At 40.2% G+C, this 19,660-nt stretch overlaps 1 protein-coding gene across 1 annotated transcript in view; it reads right to left on the reverse strand.

The window, feature by feature from the left end:
* Nucleotides 1-4,169: 4,169 nt before the first annotated feature.
* The window catches only part of HECTD4 (HECT domain E3 ubiquitin protein ligase 4), a 525,771-nt gene continuing 510,280 nt past the window's right edge, over nt 4,170-19,660 (reverse strand). Inside the window, exon 56 of the mRNA XM_085880170.1 lies at nt 4,170-4,514. Coding sequence (XP_085736296.1) covers nt 4,378-4,514 — 137 coding nt within the window. The 3' untranslated portion in view covers nt 4,170-4,377. The remainder of the gene's footprint in view (nt 4,515-19,660) is intronic.

Here is a 19,660-nt window from a genome sequence, read left to right on the forward strand (position 1 = left end):
TTTCCTTTGCTTTTGAGTAAATGTGTGTTGGCGCCATCTGTAAAGTAGAACTGTATAAGTGTTGCCGTGTGTGCATGTAGTCGGTAGTAACTCTGCGTCGTTGTTGCTTTTTGTTTGGCTGTATATATGTGCTTTCCGTGTGCCGGGAAATAAATGTGCTTTGTGTGAACTGTTTTCCCGTTTCGCTTTGTCTTTTCTTTATTGACCCTCCATCCTGCTTCACGTAAAGGGTTCGTAGTGGGCTTAATACGCCCGGTAATTAATCGGAACCGTCGAGGCCGACTATAACACCGCTCGGTTATCACTGCAGCACGGAACGGACCGCTTAAGCGGTTCGTGTCCGGAGTCGGCCTGTGGCGTGGTACGATCGCCCGGTCAACCATCCGCGCAGGTACTTAGGTAGATCGAATTTGGCGAGCAACCCTATCCTGCGAGGGTGGGCAATTGGCACAGTCGTGATGGGGTTAAACCCCCACCCGTGACGAGCTCCCGGCGTTGTTCCGAGAGGGTCACGACTGAATTGTCTGTCCGGTGGGCGACGCGGTCGCGATTTGAGTGACGTGGCCATCCGCACGCCGGCGGGCGCGAATTCGCAACAATATGTAACAGAGAAGAAAGTAAATACCTATGGATTTTTTTTTCATGACATGAACAAACTTTGATAGATCACGGGTGATAAAGGTTGTAGGAAAGTTTCATCAAAATTGTGGGTGTGGTTTCAGAGAAGAAAGTGAATTCATATTTTAGGGGGCAACCCCCAAGTAGAACTCCTTTTTTTCCCCAAATTTTTTTTAATGGTGTGAACAAGCTTTGGTACATCACGGGTTTTGAAGGTTGTGGTCATTTCATCAAAATTGTGTGTGTGTAGTTTCAGATAAGAAAGCAAATACATATTTTCAGGGTCACCCCCCACCCTACCCCTTAAGAGCCCTAAGACCCTGATTTTTCTTATGTCACGAACAAACTTTGGTACATACACACTGATGAACGTTGTGGTAAAGTTTCATCGAAATCATTTGTGTCGTTTCAGAGAAAAAATTGCAAGTATTTGTGAATGGATGGACGACACGCCATCATATAAGCTCCCAGAACTGCATTCCAGGTGAGCTAAAAATTACCCATGGCTCGGATTACATTCTCTTATCTGTTTCATTAACCTTGTGCCATATCTGTCCCATATTCCCATCTGAATGAATAAGATTAGATAGATATCATTCATCGTGATTTCGAACAGGGAATTTACATTTATTTATTGTTGTATACAAGCCAATCAACACCGATGGACGGACGGACCAAACTGGCTTTAATTTCCTCAGACTGAGTTTGAATTACGGCGGCCTTCCACGCGTGAAAACCGAGACGAGACACGACAACCATCGCTCATGTAAAACCAACAGGTATATTTCCCGAATCAAATAAGGGGAAAATTGACCTGACAAACGCATACGACGGTGGATTGCAAAGGAGGGGACTGCAATTAATAAAGAACTAATTCTTTACAGGATTTAAATAAATCTAAAGAAATCTAAGTCACCCCACTCCGGACTCGATCACAGACAGGGAAAGGGAATGAGAACTGGGTGGCCTCAGCTGTTGGTGGACGAGGAGGTGATAATGAAATGAGCAGGCGATGAGGTGATGGCATGAGAGACCAGAGCACATGGCAGAATCCAGGGATGACGAACAGGCTGCAGGCACGATAAAACAGGCACAGGGAAGAGTCAGGCAAGCAGGATGATCTCCTTCACAAGCTCTCCTCAGCACTGTTCTCAGAGTACACGATCCTTCTCAGGCTCTCCTCAGACTCACTATCTTCCCAAAACATACAGCACCCGCATAATTCTAGTTTGGATAACACTACCACTTGAGGAGTCCATAACTCTGCCCCCCCTTCCCAATTGCCTGGAAAAGTCACAATGCCACATAGTCCCACCCAGTGGGACATTACAAGGGGTTATATGTCCAATTCGTCACCTTGATCACTAATAACTTATTATAACGCATAATCCCCTGTGTAGTGCACATTCAAACAAGAAAATCCTTCAGCTAAAGTTCCCCTACTTAATCATATTGGGATGGGTGACCCACTTCTCCACTGACCCTACAATTCTACACATTTCTGTGGCTGCTGGTTGGATCATTTTTTGGAGCACGGCTGTTTCTGCTGATGCAGTGCTCTCTATTACCAGTACACTGGTACTCATTTCACGACCTCGAAAGCATGACAGGTTGTCAACCCCACCTAAAGTTAATTCAATAGCCAACAGGGGCTCAAACTCAAGACCCTGAGATCTTAAGCCAGCCACCTTAACTGTTAAGCCAACACCAGGCTGATGTGCCTGACTGATGCCAGCTGTGTTGCAGGCCATCTGGGAGGGCCAAAACCGATACTCCCAATCCCACCATGCCATAACAAGAGTACCAGGCTGCCGCATTCTTGGAGCCCCTCCCACTTCTCCTTTCCCTTTTTGTCCAGAGACATCAGCTATTTCATGCCGCTGTGGCTTTGACACGAACTGCCCAGTCCATGGAGTGGGATGATACCATCATTGCCAACCCCAACCCCCTCCTCCTCCTCTCCCCCATAAGTCCCAACTAGGACTGACACCCAAACGATCCTTTCTCACACCCTGCCTCATCAATATGATAGATTTTATGCAGAAGTCAGGATGATAGAAATCAGGATCCAAACACCCCTTTGGCTCTCACCCTGAGCCTGCCGGAACAGGCAGTGACCAAAGGAATCCCAATGCTTCTCATGACCATTCATTAAGCAAATATCTGGCCGTCTGTCTCCTAATACCCACCCTGCAGCTACAATCCCCACACCCCAAAGCAAGAGGCATCCCTAACCACAGAAAGAACACATTCCCCCTCCTCCCAACAGAACATAACATTTCCCCAGCACCACCTCTCACTTTACCCCCCACCCCCTACAATTTAGAGAGGACCATCCCATTGGCCATCATGGCCCAATGTGCAACAGAAGACTTGCAACAACAATTCACCACAAGCTTGTCACAACCAAAGGACAAGTGTCCATAGCTTTTGGAGGGGCAATTCCTTGAAGAATCCCCACAAATATACATTTGTGAAACTCATTAATGTGTCATAATATACAGGAAGAAAGTTTTTGTCTTGCTTGCATTCCCTCAACTTTGCAAATGTCACAATATAGTGAGGGAGGAGAGGGTAACAACAACAACCTTTGAACAGCAAGCATGTGGAAACTTTTTCATAATATAATTTCAATTTTGATATTCTGTTTATCATATCATCTATTGGATGAATAATGATGTAATTTGCTTCTAAATTGTGTCAATTATACACTCATCAAATTTTTTTTCATTTTATAAACTTCTCAAGTATTTGCAACAATTAAGTTAGAACAGTATCATAAAGCACTACGTTGTCGCAGACTATTATTGAGACTCCACAGTTAACTACTTTCAGTATAATTAATATCAAAATGCCTTATAAACATTAATCTGCATTAACAATCACACAATCCAAAAATATTTTAACTCAACACGATAACATGTTTGACTGTCGAACATCAGACCTGGCAAGCCAGTTCGTGAAAGACTTGGGACAAACTTCCCACTGGCCAACCACAATAATGTAAGACAATAATGTGGGAATAATTGTCTGTTAAAAAGATGACAAAAACGTTTGACTCAGTTCAACATTTTATTGCAATTACAATGTACATTGGTGGTGGTGTTATATTATATTTCAAGAGTATAATAGTGGTATATTAGGAGAAGAGGTATATGTTTATTTTATAATTCCTTTGTGAATAGCTTCAGAACACCTAGTTTCCAATTTTCCTGATGTCTAGTCTTTTATTCATACCGACAGTTTGCAGGCTGCTTGTTAACCAGCCACACAGTCGGGTGTCGTGTTATTGTCGATGTTATTTTCATGAATACAGTGGTTTAAAGAAATGTATATGTATGTATATATATATATATATATATATATATATATATATATATATATATATGTATATATATATATATATATATATATATATATATTTCTGATATATCTTCATTGGGGGAGGGAGAGGAGAGGAGAGAGGGGAGAGAGGGGAGAGAGGGGAGAGAGAGGGAGAGAGGGGAGAGAGGGAGAGAGGGAGAGAGGAGAGAGGAGAGAGAGGAGAGAGAGAGAGGAGAGAGAGGAGAGAGTTGAGAGAGGAGAGAGAGAATTATACACAGTTATTTTTGAAGTAGGACACATTTAACATCAAGAAGGTACATAGATATTGATAAATACACATTGTGTAACTGTCTTTGTGACCATAACTTAAAGGATGTCAGTGAACAACGTCCTGGTTTCTTCAAAAGCATGATGGCTGGTTCAGCTGTCAGGCTACTAACCACTCAAAGGATCCTGCCGATGAAGCATGGCAAAACGCAGCTTGGCAGCCATAACAGAAAGTGAGGAATAGGCAGGAAGTTTCACCAGGAAAAGACAAGTTTCAGCTCGAACATACCTGCTATCAGGGGAACCTGATTTGGAAGGGATTGTATTTGTGTGGGGCCAGGGAAGGGAGGTGGGGTGAGTGGGAGAGATGAGGTTGAGCAAGAATATGCAGAAGGAAATGAGAAGAAAAGGGATAAAGACAATTTGTTAAAATAAGCAAATACAGACCAGTGGAAAACAAGATGACTTTTTGTACAAACTTCATTGTTTATTCTACATTTAGATGTGCCATACCTCCTTCAATTAGCACAATTTTATTATTTTTCTCTCAAAATGGCAACAGCATAGTTAATACATTTACCAAAAATCAGGGAAAGGTCTGGTCAGTCTCAAATGACGTCACATTTACTTACTTTCCTTATCCATGTGCTGAATTTGAACGATGCAAACATTTTAAAAAATCCAAAATACTGTAGATGAAGTAGTGTCTCCCAATGGGCACAACTATCATTTTCCTTGCTGTGCATGTTGCATAAATTGATATTAGTGACATACTTGTACCATCATTGCATGCTTGTACCATCATTGCATGCATGGAATTATAGTTTATCAATATTCAGAGTAAGATACAATTCTCATTTACCTGCCTTTTCCCACCAGTGATGTACACTCTCTTCCATTCGTCATTTTTTTGTTATCCGCATTTACATGAGGAAGGGTGTAAGCTACACTCAGACATTTTTAAAGCATGTTTGTTCATGAACATTTTTTTAAATGAAGCCAATAGGCAGGAAGTTTCACCAGGAAAAGTCATGCAGCCGTCTGGAGGGAGTGCAACCCTCACCCAACTGTAAACATATTGTCGTGGTCCTGGAGGTTAGGCTAATTCCCCCCGACCCAATTGTCGTAAACCGGCCGGATCGCCGAGCGGTTTACCTTCGACGCAAACACATAATCCTTGGAGATTATGGCGCACAAGGGAGGGGAATGGGCGGCAAATGCACGTGCATGACGGAAGCACAGCATAAGGGGGTTATACTCGAACCCACGATAAATAGACAACAAAAACAACTTAAAATAAATGCAGGCATTCAATGAAAATAAATCAAATATTTACTATAGTAATAATTCTAAATGTAGTAATAAAACGTGAGGTAAATTAAAGCCCAAAGTCGAGGCGCCTCGACCCACGGACTTTAATACAGACAAGAGGAAAACAAAATAAAAGCAAACCCTCCCTATAATCTGGCACTTCGCTTTTTTTTTTTTTTTTAATTTTTTTTTGTATACCTTGGTCGAGGCTCGTATGAGAGCTAACACACAACTCACAGCAAGGAGGCATGAGACAAGAGGGGCGGGAGTGGAAGGGACAAAACAGTGGGGAACAGACACATTAGGTGAACTGTGGAAGGGAGAGGGATGGGGATGGGACGGGGAACATGGCGAAGAGAAGATGGACATTTCAGGGACTTTCAGGAAGGAAAGCAGGAGAAATGAAGGAAGTGGGCTTGGGTGGATTATCGGGGGTAGAAAAGATCGAGGATTTGGATGGGGGAAGATAAGAGGTGGTGGTGAACAGCTGTTTTGAAAGCCTGGAGGGAAGAATGGGAAAGAATAGAGTGAGGAAGTTTATTCCAAAGGCGGGAAAAAAGAGGAATGAAAGAGTGAAGATGAGCAGTGATTCGTGATTTTGGTAGTTTTACCAGAAGGGGGTTGTTGGCGGACCTTGAGCGCCCTGTGGAAATGTGGTGGGGACAAATCGCAGAGAGAGCAGGGGGGGCAAGGCTGGAGAGGAGTCGGTAGAAGACAGAAAGACCACCGACCAACCTGCGGTGATTGAGTGAGAGGCCCAAAGACTCAGCTTCTTTGCAGGAGATGCCGATGATCTTAACTGCCCTGGTTTCGACAGCGTGAAGCTGAGAAAGGTGGGAGGCAGGAGCACCAGCCCAGAGGGGAGAGCAGTACTCCATCAGGCTACGGACAAAAGCTTTGTAAGTGGTCAGGAGCTCAAGAGGGCTGAGGAAGGACTTTGCACGACAGAGGATTCCCAGTCGGCGACTGGCCTTTGAGGCAAGGTTGGAAATGTGACTTTCCCAGGAAAGGTCATGGCAGATAGTGAGACCTAGAAGCTTGAAAGAAAAGACTTCTTCCAGAGGATTGTTGAGAAAGTGGATGGGGGGGGTTTGTAAACGGTCCTTTCGAAGAGACATAGTGAGAGTGTGAGATTTGTCTGGATTGAAAGACATGTTCCACGTTTTGTCCAGAGATGGTCTTTTCTGTACTTGGCAATCGAACCGCGGCGTCCTGTGCCGGAAAACGCACCCAAAATGGCTCCGAGTCGCTCTCTGGGCGGGAAAACGTACGTGGGGTAATTCGTGAGGCGGTATTCAATGCCAGGGCTCACCAACCGCAATGCGGCTTCTTCTCATGAACGAATATGCCACTTGTTCCTCTCTTAAGGCCCTGTCACACCTTGACGTTTTAGCCAGTGCATGGCAAGGTATCAAAATGTATGTAAAACGCTGGCGTACGCTGAACTATTAATGTTTTTTTCCAGTTTTGGACGTATTCATAATGTATTAGTAATGTACACAGAACGTTTCGAAAACATATAGATAACTTATATCAACGAATTCTGAGCGTGTTGTCAGCGTTCACAACCTATGCATAGCGCGGCAGCGTATCGCCGACGATCACGTGGCGTAGGCTATTAATAGGCTGTGGCTTGACGATTCAAATCATAACCGCACTAGACATCGAAGTGTCAAGCCGCTGTCACACCTTGACGTTTTAGCCAGCATATGCCGACGTATGAAAAATTTGCCGAATACGCTGGCACACGTCGAATACGTTATGGGTAAGTTTTGTATACGTTAAGAGCACGCTGAAGCACGCTGGTATACGTTGGCCGAGTACGTCGACAATTTTTCAGCATGTTGAAAATTTTTCAACATATGACACATGTTCCGCATACATTGGCCATAAGTTGTAGGCACGTTACGCGATCGTTGACACACGTTACTTGTAAGTTACTCATATTTTGAAAAACGTCGAGGTAATCTTTAGCGTCAGTGTTCCAGACTCCCTGGTTTTTTTTTTTTCTTTTTCTTTTCATCGGTATGTCGGTGATGTTGACAGTTCGATTTCTAGTGCGGTTATGATTGAGCGGCAGCCTATTAATTATATTATAACCGCACTAGAAATCGAAGTGTCAACATCACCGTCATACCGGAAAAAAAACAACCAGGGAGTCTGGAACACTGACGCTTAACATTACCTCGACGTGTTTCGACTTATGAGTACCTTACAAGTAACGTGTGTCGACGTGTGTCAACGATCGCGTAACGTGTCGACAAAACGTTACTCATAGGTTAGAAATAGGTTTCGGGTATGCTAAACATTACCTCTGTGTTTCGACTTGTGAGTAACGTGCCTACAACTTATGGCCAGCGTATGCGGAACGTGTGAGTCATACGCTGGCATACGTCAAAAAATTTCAAGCATGTTAAAATTTGTCGACGAGCTCGGCGTACTACGACGTATGCCAGTGTACTACGACGTATGCCAGCGTGCTCTTAACGTATACAAAACTTTCCCATAACGTATTCGACGTGTGCCAGCGTTTTAGACAAATTTTTCATACGTCGGCATACGCTGGCTAAATCGTCAAGGTGTGACAGGGCCTTTATATGAGGTCTGCTCACAATGATCGCCCACCTTCCTCCTTGAACACACAACTAGGCCATCAGCCGTGAGCTGTATCGTGCAATTTCGTTCCACTTATCAGGGGGGGGGGGTAGACAAAACCTTGATAATATGATAGTATATATCCAAATACATACGTATGCAAAAGTTCTCCACTCAAGTAGCTGCAGTTATTGTGTATTTTCATCTTCAAAATCGATGCATTCCCAGCGTTCTCTCATTTGAACTCGGATCACGTGTGGGCCACGTGACGCCTCGACAGCCAATAAATCGGCTGACATCGTATGCAAATTACGTCAGACTGTCACGTGACCAGCTAAGTTGTCCAAGGTGGAAGCTTCCTGCAGGGAGGAAATCACCGGCAGCTGATCGGCGATTTTTGATGAATATGGCCAGTGAGGACGCTCCCACGTGTATTATTCACCAGGATAATGTAGCGAACGAAGAAGTCAAACGTTTTACGTCTGTAAGATGGGATAAATGGAGAGAAAGTGTCAACAAATGGCTCGTCTTCGACGGTCACGAACGACGTTGAGCCGAGAGTGCCGGTGGAAAGATTTCAAGTTACCCCCGTGGGTAGCTTGCAATCGATTTCATCCTACCCCCGACGATTTCAGATTACCCCCCCCCTCAAAACATTTATTTATGTTGTTTATTTACAAAAAATAGTAACTTAATTGATATTGAAAACTAATTAGGGAAAAACCATTGACCATGTGACAGCCTTTAAAGAGTTTGCAATGAATTTTGATTTTATTATCAATGATTTTATTATCTTGCCAAAACGAAGTTTTTGCAAGATATGTTAGTCAGCTTGTATGTTTTTTTTTTTTTTTTGTCTGTAATCACATATAAAAAATTCTGCAGAGCACAGTTATCATTGGAAATTTTTGTATCTTCGCATATCAGAGGCCTATAGAGGTCCCTTTCAGCACACAAAATTTTGAAGGTCAAGGTCACTTTGTCGCAAATCAGGGGAGTCGACGAAAGCCTTATTTTTTGAGTGATTTGATCGGATCGTCTTCAAACTTCAAGGGAATATAGTTCATGGTCTGGCGCTCAGCTGATTAATTTTTCGTGGCGATTGGCCTTGACCTTCATGTGTTTTTTTTATTTTTATTTTGTCTGTAATCACGTATAAATCACTCTGCAGAGCACAGTTATCATTGGAAATTTTTGTATCTTCGCATATCAGAGGCCTATAGAGGTCCCTTTCAGCGCACAAAATTTTGAAGGTCAAGGTCACTTTGTCGCAAATCAGGGGAGTCGACGAAAGCCTTATTTTTGAGTGATTTTGATCGGATCGTCTTCAATCTTCATGGGAATATAGTTCATGGTCTGGCGCTCAGCTGATTAATTTTGGTGGCGATTGGCCTTGACCTTCATATGTTTTTTTTTTTTTTTAATTTTGTCTGTAATCACGTATAAATGACTCTGCAGAGCACAGTTATCATTGGAAATTTTTGTAACTTCACATATCAGAGGCCTATAGAGGTCCCTTTCAGCGCATAAAATTTTGAAGGTCAAGGTCAAAGGTCAAGGTCACTTTGTCGCAAATCAGGGGAGTCGACGAAACCCTTATTTTTTGAGTAATTTTGATCAGATCGTCTTCAAACTTCATGGGAATATAGTTCATGGTCTGGCACTCAGCTTATTAGTTTTTGGTGGCGATTGGCCTTGACCTTCATGGTTAGCGCCTGAGGTCAAACATATTTGACCCCAAGGTCAAATTTTCAAGTTTTAGGAACCATATCGTGTAGTACCTCAAATTGAACACCTCGATGAGTGCTTTCTCGATATGTCAAGATTGAGACATTCTGACGTCATTTGGTGATGTTATGAGGCAAACATATTTTTCATGGTTACTCAGGAGAAGGATGCTCATCGGAATCTCTCGTAGGCAGATATTCCTCAAGGAGTCGTTCCTGGTGGATAGCAGCTCTGTTCACCTCAGTGTGACCTTAAAGAAGTCACACGTGGTCACCTTTTGGCAAGATACGGGTCACCCTGCGGGTGACATGGTTTATTTTTCTTTTAATATTGTTATTAATTGAAATTAGTATTTCTCATACAGTTATAGTTTTCACCACATTTTTATGAAATCCTTCTTCGATATAGTTGATACAAATAGACATACTGGTATATCTTTAAAACCAACTCAGACTATATTTACAATTATGGAAACAAGGCAATAAAATCAATGTATAAGAAAGGCAATGAAAACAGCTTATTTTTAATTCACAATTTCGTTGTGGTGGTGGTGGTCGTATGGCAGCTTAGCTGCCGGGGTGGCTCTCATTTCTTGAAGCGTGACTGTGTCGCTGATGCAGTGCCCCTCTACCAGTACACACACTGGAACTGGTACTCATTTCACCAACCACGGAAGGATGACAGGCTGAGTCAACCCCGTGGTGTATTAATTCAGTGGCCGACGGGCTAAAAATAAGTTGAAATTAACAAAAGTATTTGGTCTCTACAATTCCTTATTTCATTGTAAACATTACAGAAGCTTTGTTTTTGATTCAGAACTTCATATATCCTTTTAAATCAGAAAAGAAAAAGAAAATGGCATTGACAAAATTATTGACACCCTAAACTTAATATTTGATATCACAGCCTTTGGCCAAAATAACTTCAGTCAAGTGCTTCCTATAACCATGAATGAGCGTTCTACACCTCTGCACTGGCAGTTTGGGACACTCTTCTTGTGTTAACTGATCTAGTTCTCCCAGATTTGAAGGGTGCCTTCTCCCAACTGCTGTTTTCAGATCTCTCCACAAGCTTTTAATGGGATTTTGATCTGGAATCATTGCTGGCCACTTCAGAACAGTCCAGCGTTTTGTATTGAACAATTTGTGGGTGCTTTTTGAAGTGAGTTTGGGGTCATTGTCCTGCTGCAAGACCCATGACCTTCGACAGAGGCCCAGATTTCTGAAACTGGGTTGTACATTGCGCTCCAAAATGCCTTGGTAATCTAAGGTGCCAATGAACACCCTGTTCTCAAAACATTTTGAATGTCCCTGGTATTCTTTGCAATCTGTGGTACAATATCAAATTAAGTAGGGGCAGTAGTTTTCGTTGAAAAAGAGACAGAGGCAGATGACTATTACTTAAGTAAATAATAAAAAACAGTTTAGGAAAAGAGCAATCAGAGATTGCAGACCCTCACCAGGACTTGTTTTGTGTGGTGTTTGTGTGCTGTATTTTGTGTGGCATTTGTGTACTGGTGTGTTACAAGTAGCAGAGAAATGGGGGTTCTGATGCAGTCCAAAATTTACGTTTAAGTAAATGGGGAAAAAGGGAAAAACATTTTGACTGACACCCCAAATTTCCTCCTATTTGTCTCCCTTCCCCACCTTAGCCATAAACAAATATTAAATCCTCAATAGACCAACTACCTTGGGAAAAGGAGTGGAAAGGGGAGGGGAGGGTCTTTTACATTATTCATACATATACTAAAACAGCAAACCAACAAATATTTATGTAATTCATCACCATCAAGTATACTATTTCTTGATTTAAGTATTTTTGTTGAGCAGAGATGAAATGAAAAACCTCTCTTAATGCTCTTGTCTGAGCACCTCCTGAGCCACATATCTTTTTTTCATAAGCCACACCCACTTTTACCAAAACAACCCCCACTTTCCCTCAGCCCCAACCACTTCTGGAAGGCCCACCTACTCTTTCATCATTTCCAGTTAGGTCCTACCCCACAAAGCTTGCCTCAGGAATTTCCAAAGGAATCCACACCCACCATTATTATACAAAGGGCTGCAACACAGGCTGAATTTAAACTTTTTTTTTTAACTTTTATTGAGAATGAGCAACTGTGCTGATCTCGAATGGGATGACTTTGGAGTTCCTTGGCGTCCGACAACCTGTGTGGAACTCGATCTTCAAATTGATGAACTGGATTCAAACCTCTCATCTCATGAGGTAAGATTTTCTTTTCATATTTACAGAGTTTGATTTAAACATATAATAATTTAATAATTAAATCACTCAATTAATACGTTGTTATTTTCACTCACAGAAAATTGTATCTGAGAGGCAAAATGAAAATCCTGCTTTTGCCACAACTTGGGGTGAAATTGTTGATTTGGTTGAAGACCTTGTGAGTGACCAAGACCCACAGAACAAGCTCTACCTTGATGACCCAACCAAAGAGTTATCCTGACACAATTTTTATCCAAAAACACAAAATCCTGAAAAGGAGAACTACATTGATTATACTCATTTTGAGTTCTCAAGATAATACCCACTGAAACAAGTTCTACCTTGATGAGTCAGAATACAAGTTTTACTTCAGAGGCTCACTAAATTTTGGGAAAACATCATGAATTCTGCCTTGATGGTTTCAATACCTGCCTTGCAGGCTCAGGAAAAGGGTTCTGCCAATACGGTTCTGAATGTGGAGCCGACCTTGGAGACTCAAATTAAAATTAAAATAAAAATCTGTAAATGAGTTATCCTTGGTGATTTTAAATATGAAACCAACCTCGAAGACCTCACAAATTAAAAATAGAAATAAAATAAAATAAATCAGTAAATGAGTTATCCCTTGGAGACTTTAAAAGTTTTTTTTTTGGGGGGGGGGAGGGACTTGGAATGTGGTTTCTGCCAATACTCTCGGGTTCTAAACCTATCGATGTGGCTCTTTGTTGTATGGTGCTTTATGAGAGGTAAGTTCAGTTCATTAGCAATAAATTAAATTACATATTATTTAATTCAACATCAGATAAGTAATATATTAATTTTATTTACTTTTCAGCAATATCAAGAAAGTTCTGGAAAATTCTTCCTCCCCATTTCTATTTCTTCAAACTTGAAAGCCTTGAAAAACAGAATTGGAAGAAGAGGAAAAAATAAAAAAAATAATAATATTATATGTGTTGTTGAAATACGTATTTTAAAAAAGCAAAAAAAACTTATGTTGGGTTAGGGAAGGGATTTTAAATGTGAGGGTTAGGATTTTGGACTTATGTTCAGGTTAAGGTTGATTATGCTACCTGTTATTATATTATTACACTCGCACACCAACAAACAAAAGTTAAGTGTTGACTGACTATTCAGTTGAGGATTCTCTGTTTGGGGTTCACAAATCTAAGAAGGTCCTCCATTACACACATTAAATGTAGTATTATTTATTATTTTAAATACCTTAGCAGATGCCTCCTGCTATACTCCAAAGAGTTGTATAAGTGGAGGATTGTGAAGTGCTGACCTATTGCTTTCAAGGGTATTATTTGCTTAGTTTTACCTTTTGTAATTCTCGTGAATAAAACGAACCTAATATTTCTTCTCTCTTTAAATCATACAATTTATAAGTCCCAGGAACTGTATCTATTACCTCAACGATTTTAAAAATTCATTAGTCCACCTCTTTGTATAACCTTTCTCAAAGTGTGATTTCCACGGATATATTCTTTCGACATCACCAAGCTTAAACTTTGGATTTTTCGGATGAAAATCCTTTTCGGATATTAATTTTGTAAATGTTTCCGATGGTTCTGGTTTTGTTGAGGAATTAACTGTATTACTTTAATTATCTACAATATCCTGAATTAAAGATATTAATTGTTGAGAACCAAGTTGAGTGAATTTTTTATAGTCTCTCTTTCAAAGTGTGATAAAAATTCTCAATAACAACCACCGTTCCTTCATCAAAGGTGCTGTATAATGTAATACTGTTATCTTTCAGAAAATTAATAAACATTTTGTTGTGGAACTCTGTTCCCTCATCAGTCCATAACTTCTTTGGTTTCCTTTTGCTTTTATTAAATATCTGTTGAAAGGCTAACATTAAGAGTATGATCTCTTGTATTTTTCAAATAAACAACCCACGCATATCTACTCCTCAAATCAATAACGGTTAAAGCAGACTTGTATCCTTTATCATTATTGAATTCAATTAAGTCAGCAAACCAAATATAATCAACCCTTTTTGAATAAACTTTCTTAAACTTTGTGATTATTGGTTTATGTAATTCATCAGCAAAACGTTTATATGGTAAATACTCTTTAATCTTAATTACATCATTAGAGTTTAAAAGTTTTTCGAATTTCCAAGCCCAAGTCTCAATTTAGCACTATCATCTTCTTCACGATGAACTTATCAACATTTTCTCTTAACTTTGGATTTCGTATAAAGGACAAATTATACAACATTTCTCTATCGGCTTTGTTTTTCTTCCAATGTCATGCTATTTCAAAATCCCAGTGTTTTGCCCTGGTTTAGAAAAGGTACACCATATCCCTGCGTGTGGTAAGAAGCGACTAAAGGGTTGGCATCAGAAAGGGAATCCGGCCATAAAAAAACATTTCCCCAAAAAGGGAACCATGAGAGAAGATTGGCAAGGGACCTGCAAGGCTAACCCCCACTCCAGCAGGGGAAAAATGGCCTGAAAATGTTTGCGTGTGTGTTTGTCGTGCTATTTCCATCAGCAATATTTTTCTTCATACACACTTCATCAATCTGATTTGGAGGTTTAGACCAAGTAAAGGTTTAGGATTGTTAGCCTCATCTAATCTTTTATCCAAGTTTGTGCCCAGACCACAGAAAGAATTACTCTGGAAGATGAAATTCCTCCGGTATTCCAGTTGTTGTAAATTTACTCCCCGACGACAACTTTTTGGATATCTTCCCCACGTTTTTGTTTGGAGATAAATTTCCTCTTTTTAGAGCCACACACCAAACATATCCCTTTTTGTATAACCCTATTGTTATTTTTACTTTTAACATCTGAAATATGTTTAGTATTTGTGTTATTTTTACATTTGAGACAATAAATTATTGTCATTGTATTTATTTATGAGAAAAATTCATACAGAGTGCAACAACCTTTTTAGTTTCCAACACATACATTTGAATGTTAATTTTTAAAACATAAAGAATCCTTAGATATGCCTTCACCCTCTCCTCCATTTATTTAGAAAAAAATGTAAAAGTTTAACCAAAGCCAATAACACCAATAATATAATCTTTTCCTTTTTCCTCTTCTTTATCTCCTTTCTCAATTAAATCTATTGCCTGAAATTGATATTAATATTAATATTCCAGACATATTTTGTTGTTGGGTGTGTGACAAGGATGAACTGATTAGATTTTGGTGACGATCCGGATCCAGATCCAACTACTATAATTTTTAAAGTGATTCTTCACCATTGATATATATATATATATATATATATATATATATATATATATATATATATATATATATATATATATAACCCTAACCCTAACAGCTTAGTCCGTTGCGTTGTTATAACTGTCGACCGCATGGGTGCAGAACCTTTCACAGCTTCACGAATCCTTTCTTTGTCTTTCAAAATGGTCGACACAGTAGAGTGTGATAACTTAATATCACGTGCGATCGCATTCACTTTCTTTCCTCCTTCATACTGTTTGATCACCTGCATTTTCGTGGCGAGATCAATCACCTTTCTATCCTTCTTGGCAGTTTGAGGAGCAGAGAAAGATAATTTCCTCTTGGTGGACAGCTTGGGGATGGCATCTTGAGAGCACGCGAACACGCTAGCAATAGCGGGCGCTGGGGTGGAAAGTGAGCAGTTTGAGTGGGCGGAGGCACGGAGCATTCCAGTCGTAAAGTTTGTCGTCGTCGTAAAGTGGTCGTAAGTCTCATAGGTCGTAAGTCGACGACTACCTGTATATATACACACAAATATACATATACACATTCATATATACATACACACAAATATACATATACACATTCATATATACATACATACACACATACATATACACACACGCACACACACATACACATACCTATACACACATATAATATGCATATACACACATACATGTACATATACACCCACATACATGTACATATACACACATATACACAGCCACACATATACACACACATACACATACCTATATACACCCATAAATATACATACACATACATATACACACGTACACATACACAAATATACACACATATGCATATACACACATACACACATATACATGTACACACATAAATATACATATACATACATATACAAATACATCTACACACATACACACATTCACATACATACACATACACCGACACGTACATACACATAAACATACACACATAGATATACATATACATACATCTACACACACATACACGTATACACAAACACATGTACACGTACACACACATATACATACACACACATCTACGTACACGTACACATACATATACACACAAATATACATACACATACACACAAATATATACTGAAACGCAAAAGAAACTTACCACCTTTTAAACCTTCAAATATCAACAATAACACTGCATGTAGTAAATATGTGAACTTATTTGTGGACAATAGTGTCCTCACTGTCAGACAAAACGGTCACGGATGGTCACTTGAACCTTCAATGGTCACTTCATAGCACAGCTGTTGAACAGCCGTTTTGACTGTTAGTGATTAGCCAAGGGGTACGGGATGATTTTGATGAGCTGCACGTGATGTCTTGATATTGGCTTTAAAAAGGCCAGTGCAAAATGGGCATTTCAATCAACATGCCACGATTGTCAAGGGATCAACGGCAATGTGCCTTTGGCATACTGCAAGGCGGACTGAGCTACCGTGAGGTGGCACGTCGCCTTGGCTGTTCACACCAGACGATATCGGCCCTGGTGGACAGAGACACCCTCCACAACTCAGCAGATGACAGACCTCGATCAGGGAGGCCAAGAGTCACCACTGTAAGGCAGGACAGGCAGATGGTCCTAAGTCAGATGGCTTCAGACATTGAGGACTGAGTGGGGCAGAATCCAGCAGCAATCCATCCAAAGACTGGTAGGCAGTATGTGCTGACGATGCGCCTGTATCCAAAACAATGGTGGCCACACACGCTATTGAAAGGGGACTGATATTGCACCCTGTGCTGTTCTGTACTGTAGAACAAACTTATGAGATGGTGTATCTTGGTCAAAAACTTGACATGTCATCAATAAAATGCCAATGTTTCAATTAGCAATTGTTGGTTTGTTTTATTTTGAACTGTTACAATTTTATTACATTTCAAACAAGTGGTAAGTTTCTTTTGCGTTTCAGTATACATACACATGCACACAAATATAAATATACATACAAATACACATACACATATAGGCCGGGGGCCAGTGGGACCTACCTTGCACCCCCCCCTTTTTGCGACAATTTTTCACTACCAGTGTTCATATATATATATATATATATATATATATATATATATATATATATATATATATATATATATATATATATATATATATATATATATATATATATATATATATATATATATATATAGCCCAAGTATCAGAAAAAAGATGTTCCCAGAAAAATAACTCATTTGCACTCTGCTTTATTAAGCTATTTCCATGGCAACCAATCAAAAATAGACGAATCTCACAAAGATCGGCAAAATGTCAATATCTCTATCAAATATAAACATAAAATCACAAAATTGGTGTCAAATTAAAGCTTATACATTTACGTATTAAAATATATTTTGTTTATGCTAATTAGCTCATCTGCATATTAATTGAATTTGACTTAAAGACAATAATTCCCACAAAAATGCAAGAATTCCCATTTTTAGGTCATCTCTACCGAGATGACCTAATAAAGCCGGACCAAATGTCCGTCCGTCCGTCAACAATTTTTCTTACCGATCTTGATGAAACTTAGTATGTGGGTCGAGGTCGATGAGTGTTGCACAACAATATAACTTTTGTCCGGGTTCAAGGTCAGGTCCTTAGGTCCTTTCTTAGGTCAAGAAGTGTCCTTAGGTCACGAGGTCACGTAAGTTATAAAAATCGCCATTTTCAAAACCTATCTCGTCTGCCATTCTACAAGATATTCAGCAACTGTTTATTGATTATGATGGTAAAAAATATTATCTTGTATCTAACCAGACAGATTTTTGAATTTCCTTCCCGTTTGATCGTCACGTGATCTGGAAGATGGCCAAAAATGCCGATGCGATTCGCAAAGAAGGAAGGAAGGATTTCAACCAATCGTCTTTCAGCCTGGTATCCGACCCCAATTTTTCTTTTTTGTAACGTTGACCATCCACGAGATCATGTCAAGTTTCCTAATTTCCTGAGCTGCCAGCGTTGTCTGAACGGTCAAGTAAGGCCTTAGCTATTTTATAACTTGGTTTACGGATCCACCGACGGTATATTTTCCGAAATGAAATATAAATATAAAACGCATTTTTAGCCTTTTATTTTTTCTGCCAAAGGTGCAAAAGTTTCAAAACCCGAAATGTAAACGTCGGCATATATTTTCAAAATATAATTTTGTGTGCGTGCGCCAAAATGCCGAGTCATCTTTAACCAAACTGCGCAGTAGAACTGCGCAGTAGTCTTCGGTCATGGCGTCTGAGCAGTGGCCAGTGTGGTTCAGGTTGACTGTGGTTTCTGGGGCGAAGGTGATTGTTAAGAAGTATGTCGGCGGTATAAATCGAGTGACTGTATTGGTGATTTAATCACGCAACATCTTGACAACGAATATTCTGGCCGAACGATTGCATCAATTCAGTGCATCAGCAGGGATAATTCGCAGGCTCCTCTCGATCGTGCTGATTTTGCTTCCATCGAAAGTTGTACACCGGTTTGTATTGAAAGATTTCCGTGCCAAGAACGTCAAAGTTTCCCTGTGAGATGCTGATATTCAGCCTTCAACGGACCAGAAATCAGCCTTTGATGTGCTCATGGGGATGGGGAGACGGTACGATCAGATGCCCGCTGAAAAGTAAGAGCTGGTTATGGCTCTGATTGACCGTTTTGATCATGTTGACTCCTAGTAGACACCTTTTTAGGTCGAGATAACCTAATAAAGCCGGACCAAGTGTCCGTCCGTCCGTACGTCCGTCCGTCAACAATTTTTCTTTCCGATCTTGATGAAACTTAGTATGTGGGTAGAGGTCGATGAGTGTTGCACAACGATATAACTTTTGTCCAGGTTCAAGGTCAGGGTCAAGGTCACGGTCACGTAAGTTATAAAAATCGCCATTTTCAAAACCTATCTCGTCTGCCATTCTACAAGATATTTGGCAACTGTTTATCGATTATGATAGTTAAAAATATTATCTTGTATCTAACCTGACAGATTTTTGAATTTCCGTCCCGTTTGGCCGCCACGTAACCTGGACGATGGTCAAAAACACCTCCTGGTACAAAGAAAACTTTTTACTTCCGATCTTGATGAAATTTGGTATGTGGGTAGAGGTCGATGAGTGATGCCCAACGACATATTTTTTCCCGGATTCGAGGTCAGGGTCAAGGTCACTACGTCATGAAAGTCGCCATTTTAAAAACCTATCTAGTCTGTCATTTTGGGAGATATCTGGCAACGGTTCATCGATTATGAAAGTAAAAAACATTATAGAGATGACCGTCACCCCCACACGGGGGTAATTTTCTTTCCTTGTAATTACCCTACATGTCAGTTCTTTGTCAAATAAACATTACTTAAGTGTTGCCAGATACAAGCCAGGTTGGCA

This window comes from Eptatretus burgeri, chromosome 4, assembly GCF_056783735.1.
Source record: "Eptatretus burgeri isolate ZD-2024b chromosome 4, Ebu_testis_v1, whole genome shotgun sequence".
Classification (NCBI taxonomy): Eukaryota; Metazoa; Chordata; class Myxini; order Myxiniformes; family Myxinidae; genus Eptatretus; species Eptatretus burgeri.